Source organism: Solanum lycopersicum, chromosome 9 (assembly GCF_036512215.1).
Source record: "Solanum lycopersicum chromosome 9, SLM_r2.1".
Lineage (NCBI taxonomy): Eukaryota > Viridiplantae > Streptophyta > Magnoliopsida > Solanales > Solanaceae > Solanum > Solanum lycopersicum.
Window position 1 is genome coordinate 984,484 of NC_090808.1, and position 20,887 is coordinate 1,005,370.

Below are 20,887 nucleotides of genomic sequence, written 5' to 3' on the forward strand. Positions count from 1 at the left end.
TAACATTTGCAGAATCGAGTAAATTGATTTGGTCAACTTTTAGAGAAAAACCAAACTATGAACATTTGCAGAATCGAGTAAACATACGGAGAACACTCGGAACTTGACGTAAATTATTGTTTCGCTAAAAATTATTGGTAGTCTCAAACTCTTGTAGGAGCGTGGAGAAAAGTGTTGAGAATAACTTAAACTTGGCGAGAATTTATACTCATGTGGCAAGATCAGGGTGTATTTAAGTTCAGCTAGTCAAGTATATGAACGTTTTTGAAACTGTCAATAATTTGAGGATGAAACGAATAATTTGCACCAAAATTAAGGATATTTTCAATACCTCTCAATTTTTTTTGTGTGGAAAGGATAGTTATGTATTCGTATTATAATTCCGATATAACTTATTCATCTACCAGATAATCCCTAGATATCTCAAAAGGGGTGTAAACATTAAAAGGCAAATAATATATACAAAAATATAATAAATTAGAAAAAAGAAAGAAATTATAAGGACGTAAATTGCAAAGAACTTTCATAATATTTTTTCACCACAAATCAAGCACCCATATGAAATTATTTTTGATACTTAATGCCATTTTGGTCCCTTAACAAAGCTGATTATACATTCAATTTAAAATGCACATACACCATAATAAAACAAACTCCACTATACATATAATTCCGATGGCCGGGAAACACCATCGTCCGTCCTCGTAGGCGGTAATGAGGTGGGAGCCGTCGGCGGAGGTGGTGGACATATCGTTGAAATAGGCATGTCAGGACTTGTTTTACAAGACGGAGCGGATGGAGGTAAAGGGACAAACTTTGGTAGCATGTTATCAAAATTATCGATGTGAGACTTAAATTCGAATAATTTTCTATGAATAGTAATTGGATGACTCGAAGAACAGCAAAGAATTGTTAAAAACCAAAAAAGAAGACACTTAAAAAGTCTACTTTCTTTGTTCATCATATCATAGAGCTAATAATATTTAGAACTGAGAAATATTATTGGTTTATAATTTTGTATAGGAACTATGCTATTTATATAAATCCAAAATGTGTGTGAATATTATTTAGTGACCGACCTCCTTTTTTGTTGGAGGATTAATCAAGAATAATCCTAATTTTGACTTAATCACTAAGAAGTTGGGGAGTTAATTTATGAGTCATTTAACAGTTGAGTGATTAATTGATCTCTCTAAGAAAGATAAAAAATATATAGATATTCCTTCATTGAAAGTTATATTATATGAAAAAGTTAAATTTTGAAGAGTTATTATCATATGTGTTATTATTATTTTAATAAAGACTATAATAATAATTACACTAACGTTATAAAATTCTTTCAATACTCTACATTGTTTGTTTGGGAAAAATATTTTATCTAAGATTTATCTTTTTATACCTTGACACTATATGTATTCTAAAAAAATTAATATTTTATCACTGTATGATGATTTTATGTAATTGAGATAAGTAACACGACTTATTCTGAATATACATTTTATTTTATGTGTTTCAATTATTTTATTTTCTATTGCAAAATATAATCTCTAATACATTATTTTATCATCACATTGAACAGGATAAACAAGACAAGATTCTTAAATTCTTGAAGAAGTGAAGCAGAAAGGAAAAAATAAATGGAATTCTTCTCTTCTTTTGTATACATTTCTTTCAAATAAAATTGATCGTGTCTCTGTGTGTGTGATCTCATTGGTGTCTTTTCTTACAAACCCACTTTCTCAAGAGTTCAAGGAACTGTTAGAAAAAATAGTAGGAAACATAGTTGAGGAAGAAATGGCTTTGACACGTGTAATCACTTTCTTTAAATAATATATATATATATATATATATATATATATATATATATATATATATATATATATATTGTGGATTTTTCTTTTGGCACTTTTAAACATTCTTTACTGCGTACATTTATGGATATGAAGAAATGTTTATTTATAAAAGTCACGTTCTTTTAAGAATATATCACTTTTTATAAGGATTATATCTTTTATGAATATATAATTATTCATAGTAATCATCTTCTTTTACGAACAAATATATTTTATTCAATTTAAGACCTCTATATATTTTACAAAATATGTAACGTCATACATGATGCAAGAATATATTTATTAGATGAATCTAAAAATGGAAAATCAAATATTAAACAAAACCAAACAAAAATAAGATCTCAGTAACTTTTTAATTTCGTCTATAACTATGTTGCAATGTGATTCAAATATTTTTTTTTTACTTTTATGTGTTTCAAGTATATTTTAACTTTTTGTATTAAAAATCAAGCCGTTCACACAAAAACAAAGTTATGTAATTTATGATCAATTAAATTTTTAATGTTACTTTGGTTGAATTAATAATTTATTTAATAAAAATATTATAATAATTTTAATGGTCAGCTATTTTTTTTTTTTTTTATGTTTTTCTTCTTATTATCGACAATGTGAAGCTGAAATACCATTTGAACAAATCTGCTAGCAATTTCCTAAAAAGACAATATTAAGATACTTGTTTAATTTGTATTTTTTTATACACTGCTTATTAAAAAATAATAACAAGCAACATCATCAATTTTTTTTTAATATTTGATTAATTTTTACTTAAATTATATTTTTATTATGTACCTATAGAGAAACTTTGTACGTTAAAACATACATAACCTTAATTATTCAATGTTCAAATTCTAAAAAAATGTCTAAATCATTAAGATAAATATTCAGATTTTAATAAAAAATTAAAATAAGAAGTTAATCAATAAATTTCCAATCTATTTCATTTCAATAATTTCAAATTAGTAGATAAAATCAAATATTCGATTTCGATAGTATGATACATCGATCTAGATGCACATACAACAAAGTAACACTAATTTTCTTATATATTATATAATTCGCTTTAAATGATATATTAGGGGGTGAGGCTCACAACAACGTCCACGATCTCTGGTTGTGTCATGAGACATATAATTTGCTTTAAATGATATATTAGGGGGTGAGGCTCACAACAACGTCCACGATCTCTGGTTGTGCCATGGGACATGAAGGAGGTGTGCCAGGACTTGATCTACAAGATGGAGCAGATGGAGGTATTGGTACACCTTTTGGTAACATTTGACCAAAAACACTTGAAGATGTTTTAATTTCAACTTGAGACTTCAAATCCAATATCTTTCGATTCGTAATTGCATGACTCGAAGAATAGTAAAGAGTTGTCAAAAACAGAAAAAGAAAAATCTTAAAAAGTTTGCTTTGTTTCTTCATCCTATAGTAAAGTAGTATTTTGAATGTGTTACAAGAATGTGCTTTTTTAATTGTGAATGAACTATGTTGTTTATATACCATTATTTGAAAATCTTGTTTTTATTAGAAAAAATATATATGCATTAAATAATTATAATCCTATATAAATTCAAGGATAAGAATGAAAGGAAAATAAATAAATTTGACTAAACCATTATATTTTTCTAATAAATACAAGAATATGAATTGATTCTTTATCCTAATTCGTAAAGTAAATTCAAATAAGAGGTTGTTTATTTTAAGAAAAAAATAAAGTCATTTATTTGTTGTGATTTTATTAATCTTAGTCCTTAAATACTATTAATCTTTATTTCATTTAACTAAATACATTCTTACTCATCAAAGTAACAATCACCCTATGACATTTTGTATTTAAAAGAACATTCAATAATTATTATACATCACCAGTTAAACAAAATACAAGATGTGCACAAACTGGTCCAAAATTGAACAATGACAAGATGTTGTGTTATTTCTTTTCTTGTTCACTTATGGATAAATCGTTATACAATAACAATGTTAACAATACGATACAATACATTTAAGTAAAAATCATAATATTGTAGTTGAAGTGGAGATTTCATCATTAACAAAAACACTTGATCATGCAGGTACCCTTGACCACCTTCAACCAATAAAAGGTAAAAGTAACATGCCAAGGAAGAGAAGTAACTCATTGAAAACTTGGAGTTTGCTTTCCATCACCATATATTGAAAATTCATGAGTTGACACTATTTGGCTTTCAAGTTATCATATCCAGTGAAACCCTAGCTGAGTGAAATGACCAATATACCCCTGGTATGTGTGTGTATATAATAGAAAAATAAAACCCTAGCTGCTAGCATAGCATTTGAGACGATGACTATGACTATGAAGTGTACATGCTCCCATCGTCGCCAGGCCCATGTAAATTTAGCTCGTACAAAAGCCAAGAAGTCCATTCTTAAGAGAATAAAAGCTAATCTTCTCAAGTTTAGCAATGGAGATGAAAAAGAAGAAGAAGCTATCAAAAAATTCAATCTCAAGAGCCCTTCAAATCATAATACACACCACATCGAGATTCATCAGGTCAATTCTCACTTCAATTCTGCAATTGTTTTGAACGTTGGTTTTATTTTGATATACTGTACTCCAATCTAGGTCCCAACAATTCATTTAGAAGACGAAATAATGATGGACATTCTCCGCAGATTACCTATTCAGTCTCTTATTCGATTTAAATGCGTTTCAAAATTGTGGAAATCATTAATGGACGATCCTTACTTTAAGAGGACACATTATATTCATAACAGGGATAACCAAAAACTTCTTTTTGCCGAAAGGTTACTTGATAAGGATGAGACATATAACTTCTATACTAATTCTTTATCGATGGTTGAGGATAAACAAAAGCTTGATGGGCCTACAAGCTGCAATCCGGTGGATGCTATAATATTTTGTTCTTGTGATGGATTGGTTCTTATTCGTGTTTGTTCTAGAAAGTTCTATGAAGAACTTTTGTTGTGGAATCCGTCCACAAGAGAATCAATACTACTTCCCCATCCAGAATTTCCATTATTGAATTATGTATTTGGCATGGAATATGATGCAACTAGTGAAGGCTATAAGATCGTTGCAGTTAACCTCAATGGAAGAAACAGTATCGATATTTCGGTTGAATGTCTCTCTCGAAAAAGTCCTTGTTGGAGAAAAATTGGTTATCCAACTGACATTGAGCGGCCTCAGGGTTTTAGGGATTGTGGTACTGATAATTTGGCGTTTCTACATGGAGCATTTCATTGGCTTGGTAAGTCACCTTCTGGATATCATACTACCGTTTCGTTAACTATTTCAAATGAGGTGTATGGAGAGGTACCGTTATTGAAGCAAATGTATTATCTATGTCCCCTCTACTTCTTCGTCGATCATGGTGTTTCAGTATTGAGAGGAATGCTTTGCTTTTATTCTGCATATAACCTTATTGAGTCTACAGGCACTTTTAAGTTGTGGATAATGAAGGAGTATGGTGTGAGGGAATCTTGGACTAACTTTATTAAAATAAAAGGTATCGATCTTTTTCTATCAGCCCGACCATTATATATGTTTGCGGATTGTCAAGTGTTACTACACTTCCGGCGTTTCACATATTTTAGTTCTAATTTCACGACAAGTGCAAGACCATTTGATTTATGCCCTGAATGTGATACTGCTAAGAGCGAAGTTGTTTTTGCAGAGAGCTTCATTTCACCTACTTCACTTACTTATTAGTATTTACATATGTTTTCTTTCTGTTGAAGATTATGTAACAAATGAATTTATGTTTTCTTTCTGTTGAAGATTATGTAACAAATGTTGCATTACCTTAGTAATACACTATATAGTTTAGCTTGATGACATTAAAATGCTAGTATCTGGCAATGACATTATATGAAATATTTCTGCTAAGTAGAGAGCAAAGTGCATTAACTTGTTGAAGTTCAATTTGAATCTGTTTTTACCTTCATGTTTTCTAGTCTCTATGGTTGTGAAGCGATTCAGTGAGGCAATGAATCGATTGAACCTATCAATCGTGCAAAAAGTGCTATGCAGGAGGGTTCACATGAACTCATACTCGTTATATTTTTTTAATTTTTGTTGAATATAGATGTGTGAATCCACCTAAAGTATCATATAATGTGATGATGATTGGTTACATATCTTAGAAATTTGACTTTTGTATCTATCTTGTTTTATTTTTCTTTCTAAAATTTGGTAGCAATTCTTTAAATGGTTATTGATAGCACCTTTCTCGTTTTAATTTATTGACCGTTTCAATTTTGAAATAACTTTAACGGTTTTCAATGATAAAGTTAAATAGATTAGATATATCTTTTCATAGTAATGCACCATCCTATCGAAATCCTAAATACGAGTCGAAAATGCTCAAAAGCTTCAGAAAGTTGGATCGAAAAGTGATAATAATTCAACTCAAAAGCTCATTCCATCTATCATGCATCTATATGGTAGAAGAAAAAGGGTTGGTCCTCGTTTGCCTAATACTATGTTAAAGGAGCTTCAATTACCGAAACGGTACGCAGATTTCGATGAAGAAATGTTGATTACAACTTAAACTTTGGCGAGAATATAGGTTAAGATGTATTTCACTTATGTTGTAAAATCAGTGTGTATTTAAATTAAGTTAGTCAAGTAAATGAGCATTGTTTAAAACTGTCAATAATTCGGAGATGAAATTGATAATTTCTATCAAAATTAAGAATATTTGCGATACTTCTCTCTATATTTTTTATCTGGAAGGAGTGGTTATTTACTCGTATTATAATTTTGATTTAACTTATTCATCTACCAAATAATTAATCCCTAAATGTCTCAAAGGGGTGTGTAAACATGAAAAGGCAAATAATATATACAAAAATGTAATAAATTAAAAAAAGAAGAAGAAATTATAGGACGTAAATTGCAAAGAACTTTCATAATATTTGTTCACTATATATAAATCAAGCACCCATATGAAATTATTTTGATGCTTAATACCTTTTTGGTCCCTTAACAAAGCTGATTATACATTCAATTTAAAATGCACATACACCATAGTAAAACAAACTCTACTATACATATAATTCCGATGGCCGGGCAACACCATCGTCCGTCCTCGTAGGTGGTGCACTAGGCGGTAATGAGGCGGGAGCCGTTAGTGGAGGTGGAGGTCGAGGTGGTGGACATATCGTTGAAATAGGCATGCCAGGACTTGTTTTACAAGACGGAGCGGATGGAGGTAAAGGGACAAACTTTGGTAACATATTACCAAAATTATCGATGTGAGACTTAAACTCGAATAATTTTCTATGAGTAGTAATTGCATGACTCGAAGAATAGCAAATAGTTGTCAAAAACAAAAAAAGAAGACACTTGAAAAGTCTACTTTCTTTGTTCATCATATCGTAGAGCTAATAATATTTTAGAAGTTAAAAATGTGTAGAAATATTATTGGTTTATAATTTTGTACAGGAACTATGCTATTTATATAGTTCAAAAATGTGTGTGAACATTATTTAGTGACCTACTTTTGGTTGGAAGATTAATTAAGAATAATCCTAATTTTGACTTAAAAACAAAGAAGTTGGGGAGTTAATTTATGAGTCATGTAACAGTTGAGTGATTAATTGATCTCTCTAAGAAGGATAAAAAATCAAATAATCTCAAATTTACATAGATAACATAAATAAGGTGATATGTATCAATCAATATTTTTTCATCGAAAATAACATTATATGAAAAAATCATTTTTTTTGAAGAGTTATTATCATATGTTATTATGACTACAATAATAATTAGACAGACGTTATAAAATTCTTTCATTACTCTATATGTGTTACGGAAAAATATTGATTCAAGATATATCTTTCCACAACTTGTCACTATATGTATTCTCAAAAATTTAATATTTTGTCGTTATATGATAATTTTTATGTAATTGAATAGATAAGTAACACATGACTTATTCTAAATATACTTTTCATTTTATTTTATGTGTTTCAATTTTTTTTTAATTGCAAAATATAATCTCCAATGTAATATTTTGCCATCACATTGAAGAGGATAAACGAGACAAGATTCTTGAATTTTTGAAGAAGTGGACTGTAAGGAAAAAAACATATATGAAATTCTTTCCTTTTTCTGCATATATTTATTTCAAATAAAATCGATCGCGTTTATGTGTGTGATTTCGTTGCTGTCTTTTTCTTACAACCCCACTTTCTCAAGAATTCAAGGTTCTTTTCTCATTTATCTTCTTCAATCCCAATATCTCTTTAAAATTGTTAGAAAAAATAGTAGAAAATACAGCTGAATAAGAAAATGCTTTGAGGCGTGTAATTACTTTCTTTAAAGAGATATTACTCATATACTACATATTGGGATAAATATAAACAATTCTGTTCAAGGACACAACATGACCCTTAGATATACTTGCAAATTTTTCTTTTGGCTACTTTTGGAGAGTCTTTAATTTTATATTTATAGAGCTTAAGAAATGATTATTTATAAGAGTGACGTTCTTTCATGAACATCTGACTTTTTATAAGGGTTATGTTCTTTCAGGAACATATGATTATTCATAATAGTCATATTCTTTTACGAATAAATGTATTGATTCAATTTAAAACCTCTATATATTACAAAATATGTAAAATCATATATGATGCAAGTACACATTAGATGAATCTCAAAACAGAAAATTAAATATTAAACAAAACAAACAAAACGAAAAAGATCTCAGTAACATCTTAATTTCGTCTATAACTATGTTGAAACATAATTCAATTTTTTTTTCTTACTTTTATGTCTTACAAGTATATGTTTGATTATTTGTATTAGAAAATCAAGTCGTTCACGCAAAAACAATGTTATGTAATTTATAATTAATTAAATTTACTTTGGTTGAACTGATATTTTATTGTTATAAATTTATTTAATTTAATAAAAATAATATAACAATTTTAATGGTCAACTATTTAATTTTTTTTAAAAAATATTTTCTTCTTATTATCGGCAATGTTAAGCTGAGATTACAGTTCGAAAATATCTTCTAGCAATTCTCTGAACAGTCAACATATAAACTCTGATTTGATTTGTATGTTTTTTTATACATTGCTTATTGAAAAATAATAACGAGCGACATCAATTATTCAAAAATATATTTTTTAGTATTTGATTAATCTTTATTTAAATTATATTTTTATTATGTACCTATAGATAAATTTTGTGTGTTGAAAAATAAATAACCTTTATTATTCAATGTTCAACTTCTGAAAATATCTTAGTCATTACGATGTATATTCAAATTTTAATAAAGATAAATGAGACTTAACCAAATAACATATATAAATTTTTTAGGAATTTTGAAAATTTTTCTTTCTTATTTTTCTTCCTAACTTTTATTTACACAAATCATACCCACCTTTTCCCTACCACCATCAAGAACTATTGTTCATTCACCATAACAATGAAAAACCATTGTCATATAAAAAAGAAAAAAAAAGAAATTAATCAAGAAATTTTTTATACCATAAATTTGCAGTCTATTTCATTTCAATAATTTCAAAATTATATCAAACATGCGCTTTCAATAGTATGATACATCGATCTAGATGCACATACAACAAAGTAACACTAATTTTATTACATATATATAATTCGCTTTAAATGATATAATGATTTATTAGGGGGTGAAACTCTCAACGTTCACGATCTCTGGTTGTGCCATGGGACATGAAGGAGGTGTGCCAGGACTTGATCTACAAGATGGAGCAGATGGAGGTAATGGTACACCCTTTGGTAACATTTGACCAAAAACACTTGACGATGTTTTAATCTCAATTTCGGACTTCAAATCCAATATCTTTCGATTCGTAATTGCATAACTTGAAGAATAGTAAAGGGTTGTCAAAAACAGAAAAAGAAGGCTCTTGAAAAATTTCTTTTTTTCGTTCATCATATTTTAAAATAGTATTCAGAATTGAAATATGTGTACAAGAATGTGATATTTTAATTATGAATGAGCTATGTTGTTTATATAGAGAAAAAAAAGTGTGTACAATTATTGAAAATCTTGTTTTTATTAGAAAAAATATATATATCATTAAATAATAATTATATCTAAACTCCAGGATAAGAATGAAATGAAAATACATAAGTTTGACTCGACCGTTATATTTTTCCAATAAATACAAGGATATGAATTGAGTCTTTATCCTAATTCCTAAAGTAAAATTTAAATAAGAGGTCTTATGTTTATTTTAAGAAAAAAAAAGTCATTTATTTGTTGTGATTTTATTAATCTTAGTCCTTAAATAGTATTAATCTTTATTTCGAAAAACTTTTTTTTGAGATGAATTTCATTTAACTAATACATTCTTACTCATCAAAGTAACAACCATATTGCATTTTGTATCTAAAAGAACATTCAAAAAATCAACTTAAATATAATTCTAATTTAGGGCATTATTTTCACAATCTTATGATTAATTAGCTTACAACGTCTCTATAGATACATCATAGAAATCAATAAAGTACACAAACTTAATAAAAAATAATTGGGATGGAAAGATGGAACAATTAAAAGTACAAACATAATTATTTACTTTTTTACTATTACATCAACCATATTATTTGAGTCAGCCTTCCAAGATTTAAAGCTAATATCACTAGTCTAAAAGGTCCAACCCAAAGCTAATATCAAGAGAAAAAGACCTTTATTTTATTTGACAGGGGCAGAGAATATTACTTTATCGATAAAAGAAAGTAACAATTCTGTTTTATAAGACACATAAGACAAACATTATTTTTTATCTGGAGAAGGCACAAGTACCCCTAAACTATGACTGAAAATCCAGAAACACACTTTAACTAAACTAAAATCCTATTACCCCTTAATTCATACTTTTTTTAAAAAAAATTTTGTAGTACAATATTATATATAAAATGAATTTAGGGGTAATATGACCTTAGTTCAGTGTGTCTCTAAATTTGGTTATTAGTCTAGAATCTTCAAGGATCCAATTGCTTACATAGTTCCATATATGTAAGATAAACAAGTCTATTTTTGGCCGCTGTTCTGTGAATGTTGGTATGCTTGCAAAAATATTTGAGTTGATCTATCTTGCAACATCCAATTGTTTGTCCAAGCAACAGAAATAGCCAATTAATTGACACATCCTTTGAGATAATTGGCTTAACACAATTTCTTTGGTTGCAATATTTGCAATTAGGCAAAATAGGGGTCATCCAAATATTTGGTGCCCTATCATGCATATTTTTCTTATTTTTGAAGATGAATTTAGCAATCTCATTGAACTTATCTTGCAAATCATATTGAATTTTATATTGTTGTTGACATTTCTTGCATTGAACGTCACCTGATATAATAGTAATTTCTTTTGATACGAGATAATCAACAGTATGGACTATGGCATGTCTCGAGGTCGCCCAAGGATACGGTGGAGTGATTGTTTCATTCTTTTCTTCTGCCGTCGATTGAGTAGATGTAGTCGATAGTGGTGATAAACCTAAGTTAGGAAAAGAGTTAATTGAGAGTGAAAGAGTAAGAAAATCATCTTCATTGTTATTCATTTTTTTGATTCTCCAAAAAGAAATGAACAAAGAAAATTATGAAGATTACTCTTTGATAGAAGATGCTATATATATATATATAAAAAAAAATAAAAAATTAAACTGATAATAACAACTTTGTAGTAAAAATAGGACATATAGTTTTATTTAATTTCTATAAAAGTTAAAAAAAAAAACCACTAGTTGACGTAAAAATAAAATTTAACCTTGGTAATTATGTGTCATTTCTGTTATTTTACAATTGATCCACAATATTTGCAACTATCTTCCTTGCAAAATGTACATTTATTTATAATTTTTTGTTTAGATATGTCTTGATTAATGCTTTTGTTTCAAATAAAAACATATATATTTCTATGATCAATAATTTTATACGCGATTTTTCACTTAATAATAATTAACTTATTTTTTTTAATTAGAGTTATCTTTTTGTATAATTATTGGTATTATATATAAGCAAAATAAAATATTATTGACAAACTTCTTTTAAAAAAATTGATACTACCATATTATTAATATTCGAAACATATGAAAATTTAGTTGTTATTAATTACGTTACAACATGCCTACAAAAATTCAATAAAATGATACATAGAAATCCACGGGGAGTCAATAATTTCCTTATTTTGAATATATATTTGGCGTTTTATAAATTAATAAGTATTTACTATTGAAACGAGACATAAGTCATGATATAATTACCTCTACGATTTAGATGGGAAGTAGTTAATAACAATAACAACTACTACAAAGTCCAAACAATTTGAAGGTTATGAAAGTGTGAGAAAATATTTATGAATAAAAGATTATATGAAAAATTTTAAAATTCTTTTTACCTAATAAAAAGAATGAGTGTGTTTAATTAACAATTTGTAGAATTGACCCTTTTTTGTCGAGTCCATACCTTTAAATTTTTTTAATGTTTCTTTGTACTGCAAAATTATATATCTTTGTACTGCACCATCATATTTTGTTGTACTGCAAAATCATGGAAATGTTAATTTAAATTTTTAAAAAATTATGTAATTATATTCTTTGAGATAATCATACTTTTTGAAATTTCTATTATTTAAATAAATTACAAAAATATTTCTTTTCCTTCTCTGTCTTAACATCCAAATTCATCCCTCCATATATATTTACTACATTAATAACTTTATATGTATAGGATGGATTAACATTACACACCTTCAACTAGAAAAAAATAATAATAATAAAATAGAATATGAATTGTTACGGTTTTAGTACACAAGAAAAATATCGAGTAAAGAAATATTCTTTAATGTTTCAAAACAAATTAAAACGTTCTTTATTTTTTTATTTAAAAAAGCTTAAGATAATTTTAATATTACTAAAAAAATTAGGCCCTTCAATTTTGAAGGCCTAAGACATATGCCTCATCTTTAAAAGCATTAAGTCATCCCTGATTTAATATGATATAATGACTTTCAGATCGTCAAAATGATATATAATAGATTCTAGTTGTTTCCTACGTAAATAAGATTTGTGTTTCACATTATCGCTGTATTTTGTAAGTTGAACAATTATTATATGTTAAATTTGATTTTTTTAGCTGGAAAGATTAAGTGTGTGCGCCATTATATTATTAACTCAATATGCATGCTTTTGCAATCGGCAGCACAGAAGCAGAAAGTACCTATATTCTCTAGACTGATTGAGAGGAATGCTTTGCTTTTATTCTACATATAACACAATGATATCTAAAGGCATTTTTAAGTTGTGGATAATGAAGGACTATGGTGTGAGGGAATTTTGGACTAACTTTATTATAATACAAGATATCGATCTTTTTCTTTCAGCGCGACCAATGTATATGTTTGGGGATTGTCAAGTGTTACTACACTTGCGGCGTTTTGGATATTTTAGTTCTAATTTCACCAACTCCCACCACATTAACACCTTTGCATCGGTCAATAAACCGATTCTGATTTCTGAATTGAGTTAAATACCAAAACTTCATGTTCCACTTTGAAAGAACCATCTTTTGCTGTTCTAATCTAACCTGATCGAGCAATGACAATGTGTCCTGAAATGTCAGCAACAAATTAAAAGGCCAGTACTATAAGACACATTGGCTGCTGAATTCATGTTGCCACTGACTATGAAAACAATGGTAAAAAAATGGTCCTGACACCTTGAAAGCTCTGTTGATTCCTTACATTACTGCAGAAAAGAATTTATATACATAGAGGTAAAGACGAGACAGAATGTCACTAACACAAGTAGCAACTTATTTCTAATCGAAACCATACACATAACATGAAAGATGGAAATTTCTAATTTCAATATCCAAAAACAAATGCATCCACTGGTAAATGTCATGTTCATAGATTGAAGGAAGAGGTTCCCCAATCCGACCTTCAAAGTCTTGTGAGGAATAAAAATCACTTTTTTAACTGACGGATATACCCCTCCTGGTATGTGTGTGTATATATAGAAAAAAACCCTAAAAGATAAAGAGAAACCTGAAACCCTAGCTGCTAGCATTTGAGACGATGAAATTGTTCATGAAGAAGTGTACATGCTCCCATCGTCGCCATGTCCATGTAAATTTAGCAAGCAGAAAAGCGAAGAAATCCATTCTTAAGAGAATAAAAGCTAATCTTGCTATTACCAACACACAAAAGTTTAGCAATGGAGAAGAAGAAGCTATCAAAAAATTCAATCTTTCCAGATGCCAACACAAGAAGAAGAAGAAGAAGAATCAAATTTGCAAAGGTATCCCCTATTTCTTTCTTTCTTTCTTTCTTTCTGCCATGTGTGTGTTTTGATGAATTTCTTTCAGGGAAGAGCCCTTCAAATGACCAGATGGAGATTCATCAGGTCACTTCTCACTTCAATATACTTTTATTTGTACATACAATTTGAACATAAAAAACTGTTTGTTTTTAAATAGTTGTTCTTCATTTTGATGTATTGTCCAATCTAGGTCCCAACAATTCATTTCCAAGACGAAATAATGATGGACATCCTTCGCAGGTTACCTATGCGCTCTATTCTTCGGTTCAAATGTGTTTCAAAATTTTGGAAATCATTAATTGACGATCCTTACTTTAAGAGGACACATTATATTCATAACAGGGATAACCAAAATTCCAAAAAAATTCTTATTGCCGAAAGGTTAGTTAACAAGGATGAAACCTTTAGCTTCTATACTTCCTCTTTATCGATGGTTGAGGATAAACAAAAGCTTGATTGGCCTACAAGCTGCAATCCAGTGGATGCCAGAACATTTTGTTCTTGTGATGGATTGGTTCTTACTCGTGTTTGTTCCAAAATGTTCGATGAAGAACTTTTGTTGTGGAACCCGTCTACAAGAGAATCAATACTACTTCCCCATCCAGAATATCGAATAATGACTTATGTATTTGGATTGGAATATGATGCAACTAGTGAAGGCTATAAGATCCTTGCAGTTAAACTCAATGGAAAAAAAAGTATCAATATTTCGATTGAATTTCTCTCTATAAAAAGGAACAGTTCCTGGAGAAGAATTGATTATCCTACTGACATTCAGCGGGTTCGTGGTTTTAGGGATTGTGGTACGGATAATTTGGCTTTTCTACATGGAGCATTTCATTGGCTAGATAAGTCAACTTCCGGATATTATACTACGGTTTCATTAAATATTTCAAATGAGGTGTATGGAGAGGTACCGTTATTGAAGCAAATGTATGATCTATGTCCCCTGTACTTCTTCTTCGATCACGGTGTTTCAGTATTGAGAGGAATGCTTTGCTTTTATTCTACATATAACAAGATATCGAGGAGCACTAATGGCATTTTTAATTTGTGGGTAATGAAGGACTATGGTGTCAGGGAATCTTGGACTAGCTTTATTAAAATACGAGATACCGATCTTTTTCTTTCAGCCCGACCAGTATATATGTTTGCGGATTGTCAAGTGTTACTGCACTTCCAACGTTTTGGATATTTTAGTTCTAATTTCACGACAAGTGGAAGACCATTTGATTTATGCCCTGAATGTGATACTACTAAGCGAGGAATTGTTTATGCAGAGAGCTTCATTTCACCTACTTCACTGCTTACTTAGTATTTGCATATGTTTTCTTCTTATGTAACAAATGAATTTGGGTTTCTTAATGTATTTGCATTTTCTCCAAAGGATGCACTTTTTTGTTATTTTATGATTTGGCTATGCGTGTCACAGACTCACCATTTGGCAAATGTATTTGTACATTTGCATTGGTGCAAATTCACTAATACTTGTGTTAAAAATTTCCCAGAATGTTTATTATAAGGATTAAATGGTGCAATTGTATTCATCTTTAGAATACAAATTGGTTAGACATAGTAATATAGAGAGAGGCTGACGATCCTATCTGCTCAGTGAATTAATTGGACAAATCACTTACCGATAATATCGTTACGATACAGTACATTTAAGCAACAATCAAAATATACTAGTTGAAACAACCATATGAACGTTCACATATGGAGATATCATCATAACAAAAACACTTGATCGTTATAACATCACAGGGCAGTTTGCCCAAAAATAGCAAACATTGTTGGAAAAGAACATATATATAGACGGGGCTTGTCGCTTAGCGATCCATCTGCTATTACAACAAAGAATACAAAAAAAACAACTTCAAGTGTAATAAACAATGAAAATAAGTTTCGAGCTATACAAACTAATTTTTCTTGATAAGTATCCTTGTTTAGTTCCCTTTGCCTTCATCTTCATTCAAGATACGATTGCGGAAATCATTGACCATGAGAGGAAGCCCCTCTTGCAACGATATTTTTGGTTCCCAGTTTAGTAGTTCCTTTGCTTTGCTAATATCAGGTTTCCTCTTGTGAGGATCATCAGCAGTGTTGGCTTTGAACTCAATAGTGGCACTGGGATCAATCACTTCTTTCACCACCTGTTTTGTTTCATTACATATCTTAGCACTCAAAACTAGATAGATGTTGATTAGATGTTTAAGACATTTCCTGGCTCTAAGATAACCACATGAAGTACAACATATGAACAAATATCGAGTAACTAAGCAACCAAAGCTTCTGTACGAACATATTTGTAGACATGTACATATGTGTAAATAATCATAACTTACCCCGGCAAGCTCCAACATGGTAAATTCTCCTGGATTTCCCAAGTTGAAAGGGCCAATGTGCTCACCCTCCATGAGGGCCACTAATCCATCAACCTTTAATCAAAATGAAGCTAGTTATCTTTAATATGGGTCTTCCAAGCTACTTCTTTAGATCTCACATTGATCAAATACACACATACAACTCTCCAATCAGAACAAATAAGAGACAAAAAAAAAAAAGCTTTTGATGAACATTCGAGTTAATGTAAAGAGTAAGAATGACTTTAATCTCAAAACTAGCTGGAATGGCCTATATGAATTATTTTCTTCCAATTTGTGCTTCACTTGGCAGAGTCCACATTAGTTTTGATAGCTCGTAAGCCTGTCGAGACAAGTCCCCTCGATGTGATTTTAGGTCCATCACGTTCCCATTTTGCTGCCTCCAACTATCATATAGTCGTATCTACTGACCGAGCAAGCCAAACCTTCTCAGGCGAACTTCAGTCAATTTATCATTCATGTATGCAACTCTCACCCAATGTGGAGTGTGATTCTTTCAAATCTCATCCAATCTTGAACTGCATTTCTATCTTAACATTTGACATTTATCTTGTAGATATGTTGGGAGTTTAGAGGTTCAATATTTGCTCTAACATAACATTGTTCTTAAGCTCAACATGTCACTTCCATAACACCGCTGGCCTATTATTTTTATAGTGTATTACATATGCAACTATCGTGCCATTTTCTGGGATCACTGTGCCTGGATATCCAATCATCTACATTAAGGCACCAAAATCTCATATATCTCACTTCACCTTTAATTTTCCTAGAGCTGAACTTACATTATTCTATCTTGCATATTCTCTACAGTGTACTTTAGATGGAATTTGAGACCTCATGGTGCTTAACCCACTCCATTAACCACTAGGTCACTAAGATTTTGAAGTGCATTAACCACTAAAATTTTGAAGTTCATTGATAGGGAGAACATACATCTTCTAATTCTAGCAAAACATTTTCTCTTTTCAATGAACCTCTTGCCCAGTTTTAGAATTTTACTGCACAATGTTGTGATGCAAACTTAACAGAAAGCAAGATGTAGAGCTAGAAAAGGACGTAGGTTCCAACCAGGAGAGCAAAGCCAGTTGCTCATAATATGAGTTACAACTTCTACAGTTATTTGTCATCTAAACGATTGGAAGGATTTTCATATGAAGTTCAAAACACAGGCAATATATATTTACGTCCCAAAGAACTCAAGGCTAATTTCACTACCATCCATACTAACAGTGAACAAATCACTTCAAGAAAACTAACACCTGCTAAAGGCTATAGCTACCCTTGACCACCTTCAACCAATAAATTATACTGCAATCTGACGTCCATATATACATAGGTAAAAGTAACACGCTAAGGCAGAGACGGGGAATGAGGGAAGAGAACTCATCAAGATGAAGTACCAGATCAGAGACGAATTGAAAACTTCGAGTTTGCTTTCCATCACCATATACTGTCATTGGTTGCTTGCGGATGGCCTGCAAACATGGTTTTAGAATAACAATAAATACCAAAACAAGTTCAAGTTAAACTAAATGATATCATGGGCTAATAAAACAAACCTGGGCAACAAAGTTGCTGACAACACGTCCATCATCTAAACACATACGAGGTCCGTATGTATTGAAAATCCGAGCAATACGAACCTGCATACAAAGATTCGGAGCTGTAAAGTTCAAGGTAATCCATGAGAAACATACAAGTTGACATTACCACTTACTGTACCACTTAAGACTCTGTTTGACTATTGCAAGTGGAAAGGGGGAGAGCAAAATACATAATCTGAACTCAGACTGAATCTTATTGAAAAGAAAGAAACGACTTGCTACTTCGCTACCTATATCCCATGCTCTCTCATCATTTTGTTCAACTTCTCAAAATCAAGAACTAGCAAAAAAATAGGTTTCAAGTTGAACTTTCCAAATTTTCCTATAGAAACACTACAAATTAAGTTGGATGGATAGCTACACACCTTCGTTTTAGATCATAAATGCGAGCAAGCATATCACATGTTGACATACGATTCTGATGTACATGTAGGCAACTTCCTAGGACCTAGTTTTAGAATAAGCCATTTACCCGTATGTATTACTTCCCTCCAACTTGAACTTTTCATTTAAAGAAGTACCATTCATCACAGAAAAACTTTACACCATAAATTTATCTTCTGTTACTGATACATACACGTTTACTAGAGTTGTACAGTGGCTCGCAGAGTAGTAAAAGGTTGTTGAATTAGTTATTATTACGGTGTAGAGGGGATTGTTGTTAGTCCCTTACAGTTCTGTTATGACTTTATTTAGTTGCATTTAAGTCTTTTTCAGTCTTTGGGTATATTAGCTGTAACAAGATTCGGGAAAAGTATGAAGGTAAAAAGCATTAGCTATTTGCTTCTTCGCAATTCTTTTTCTCTTCTTAGCTGTTAATTCTTTGAGAACCCTTGCGATTGCGAATTTGCATCAGTTACTTGACATTGCTTTCTATGTTTCAAGAATGTTTCTGCTCAATCTCAAGAAGGGTATTAAATAACTACTCCTACTCCCCAATTTCTAAGTTCAGACATTCTTGAAACATAAAAAGCATTGGCAAGTAACTGATGCAAATTCACACAGCATTTCAGCAAAGGAGGCTGCATTTAGTTTTTACAGCACACAACAAAGCAGATAATTGTGCACAGAAGCACTCAGCTCCATCACATGTTAAACTTATTTCTAAAAAGTCAAATCTTCATTACCTCGACATTTGCACCGCGATGGTAATCCATAGTCAAGGTTTCCGCAGTCCGTTTTCCCTCGTCATAGCAGCTCCTAACACCTAGGTGTTTCAAGACACTCAAAATCATTAAAATAAACTCAAAATATTTTTCTTGTTTCAAAAAGGAAAAAGGAAAACAACACGATTCGTTAGTTGTTGCACACCTATTGGATTCACATGACCCCAATATGTTTCCTTTTGAGGATGCTCAAGCGGATCACCATAAACCTCACTTGTACTGGTAAGCAAGAACTTAGCACCAATTCTCTTGGCAAGCCCCAACATGTTAAGGGTGCCCATCACATTTGTCTTGTAATCACAGTTAAGGATCTCAAATGACTCGAAATCCAACAAACTAGTCAAAGAACTCTCATTTCCATAACATTAACTAATGTAACCAAAAGAGGTATTCATACATAAAGCCAATAAATTTAACTACAACAGTTCTAACAGGATTATACAAACTAAATAAGCAAATCAACAAACATTCATTTCCTATATTGCTCGGACTCTTCAAATATGCCTCTCAGTGTGTGTCGGATCCATCAAAAGTATTGCCTTTTTAGAGGATCCGGCATGGGTGCAGCTGCATTTTTGGAGAGTCCGAGCAACATAGCAGTCAAGTCAGTAAGATTGAACTAAAGCATCATGAAGGCACAACACATACACATAAACAAAAGAGGTGTTTATACATTAACCTGATAAATCTGAATAACAAGAAGTAATAGAAAAAAGGATATAATAGTTTTGACAGGATTATACTTGTAGTGAACTGGAGAAGCAGGACAAGCCAAATGGTAAATCTGATCTACTTCTAACAAGATAGGCTCAACAACATCATGCCTAATAAGCTCAAATCTTGGATTCCCAAAATGATGTTTCACATTTTCTTTCCTACCAGTAAAGAAATTATCAATCACAATAACATCATCACCTCTCTTAATCAACTTATCCACTAAATGACTCCCCACAAATCCAGCACCACCAGTCACCACAATCCTCATCCTTTTCCTCCCAACCCCAACTGGAACCCTCCCAGTAACCCCATTCACCCTAAAGCTTACATCTTTATCATTATATGAAGCTAATTTTGATAAAGATTCATGATTTAAAGCATTATATGATCTGGGTATTGAAGAATGTGGTTCAGAAGATGTGCTAAGATGAGATAGACTAGGTTGAATGATGAAAAAAGTTGAACCAATTAGAATACCAACAAGAATGAACAAAAGTCTTTGTTCTTTGAGGAGATAATTGATGGATCTGGGAAGAGATCCTCTTGGGTATTTCAAGGTCTTTGGTGAGTATGGTTGAGAATTGGGTAAATCCTCATCTCTTCTACTTGACTGTTTGTACAATTTCATAGCTTTTTTTGCAAAATCAAGAATGGGGAAATGGTAAAAGTGGAAAAAGATCCAAGATTTGTAACTGAAAATTTGTATGATTTTTGAGTGTTTTTAAGGTGACAAGAGTTGTTTGAAGAAGATGAAAAAAAAATGATGTCAAGTGTTTTGTAGCATTATTGATGATGAGAGACAAAGATAGAGCAACAAACAATAGCTTAT

At 30.8% G+C, this 20,887-nt stretch overlaps 4 protein-coding genes across 8 annotated transcripts in view; 2 read left to right on the forward strand and 2 right to left on the reverse strand.

Moving 5' to 3' along the window:
- Window positions 1-14,163, reverse strand: part of LOC138338137 (ethylene-insensitive protein 2.2-like) — a 31,282-nt gene extending 17,119 nt beyond the window's left edge. The window contains exon 1 of the mRNA XM_069288836.1: window positions 13,324-14,163. The gene's annotated coding sequence lies outside the window, so the exon portion shown is untranslated. The remainder of the gene's footprint in view (window positions 1-13,323) is intronic.
- On the forward strand, window positions 4,177-5,565 carry LOC138337085 (F-box/kelch-repeat protein At3g23880-like). The gene is made up of 2 exons (XM_069289041.1): window positions 4,177-4,386; window positions 4,459-5,565. Exons 1-2 carry the CDS (start codon window positions 4,177-4,179, stop codon window positions 5,563-5,565), a joined length of 1,317 nt encoding a protein of 438 aa, XP_069145142.1.
- Window positions 13,560-16,338, forward strand: LOC101250249 (F-box/kelch-repeat protein At3g23880). Of its 4 annotated transcripts, XM_069288827.1 has the most exons (4): window positions 13,621-14,163; window positions 14,231-14,268; window positions 14,375-14,424; window positions 14,527-15,570. In XM_069288827.1, the coding sequence occupies exons 1-4, from the start codon at window positions 13,941-13,943 to the stop codon at window positions 15,497-15,499; spliced, it is 1,284 nt and encodes a 427-aa protein (XP_069144928.1). In that variant the 5' UTR covers window positions 13,621-13,940; the 3' UTR covers window positions 15,500-15,570. The 4 variants fall into 4 exon arrangements, with proteins under 4 accessions (XP_004246756.2, XP_069144928.1, XP_069144927.1 ...); XM_069288826.1 differs by having other exon boundaries at window positions 14,375-15,570; XM_010327769.4 differs by lacking the exon at window positions 14,231-14,268.
- On the reverse strand, window positions 15,890-20,887 carry LOC101249957 (UDP-glucuronic acid decarboxylase 1). Of its 2 annotated transcripts, none has more exons than XM_010327860.3 (7): window positions 20,063-20,887; window positions 19,487-19,634; window positions 19,303-19,382; window positions 18,131-18,214; window positions 17,972-18,046; window positions 16,530-16,622; window positions 15,890-16,337 (listed from the first exon to the last, which is right to left on the reverse strand). In XM_010327860.3, exons 1-7 carry the CDS (start codon window positions 20,684-20,686, stop codon window positions 16,131-16,133), a joined length of 1,311 nt encoding a protein of 436 aa, XP_010326162.2. In that variant the 5' UTR covers window positions 20,687-20,887; the 3' UTR covers window positions 15,890-16,130. The 2 variants fall into 2 exon arrangements, with proteins under 2 accessions (XP_010326162.2, XP_069144931.1); XM_069288830.1 differs by having other exon boundaries at window positions 19,487-19,629; window positions 20,058-20,858.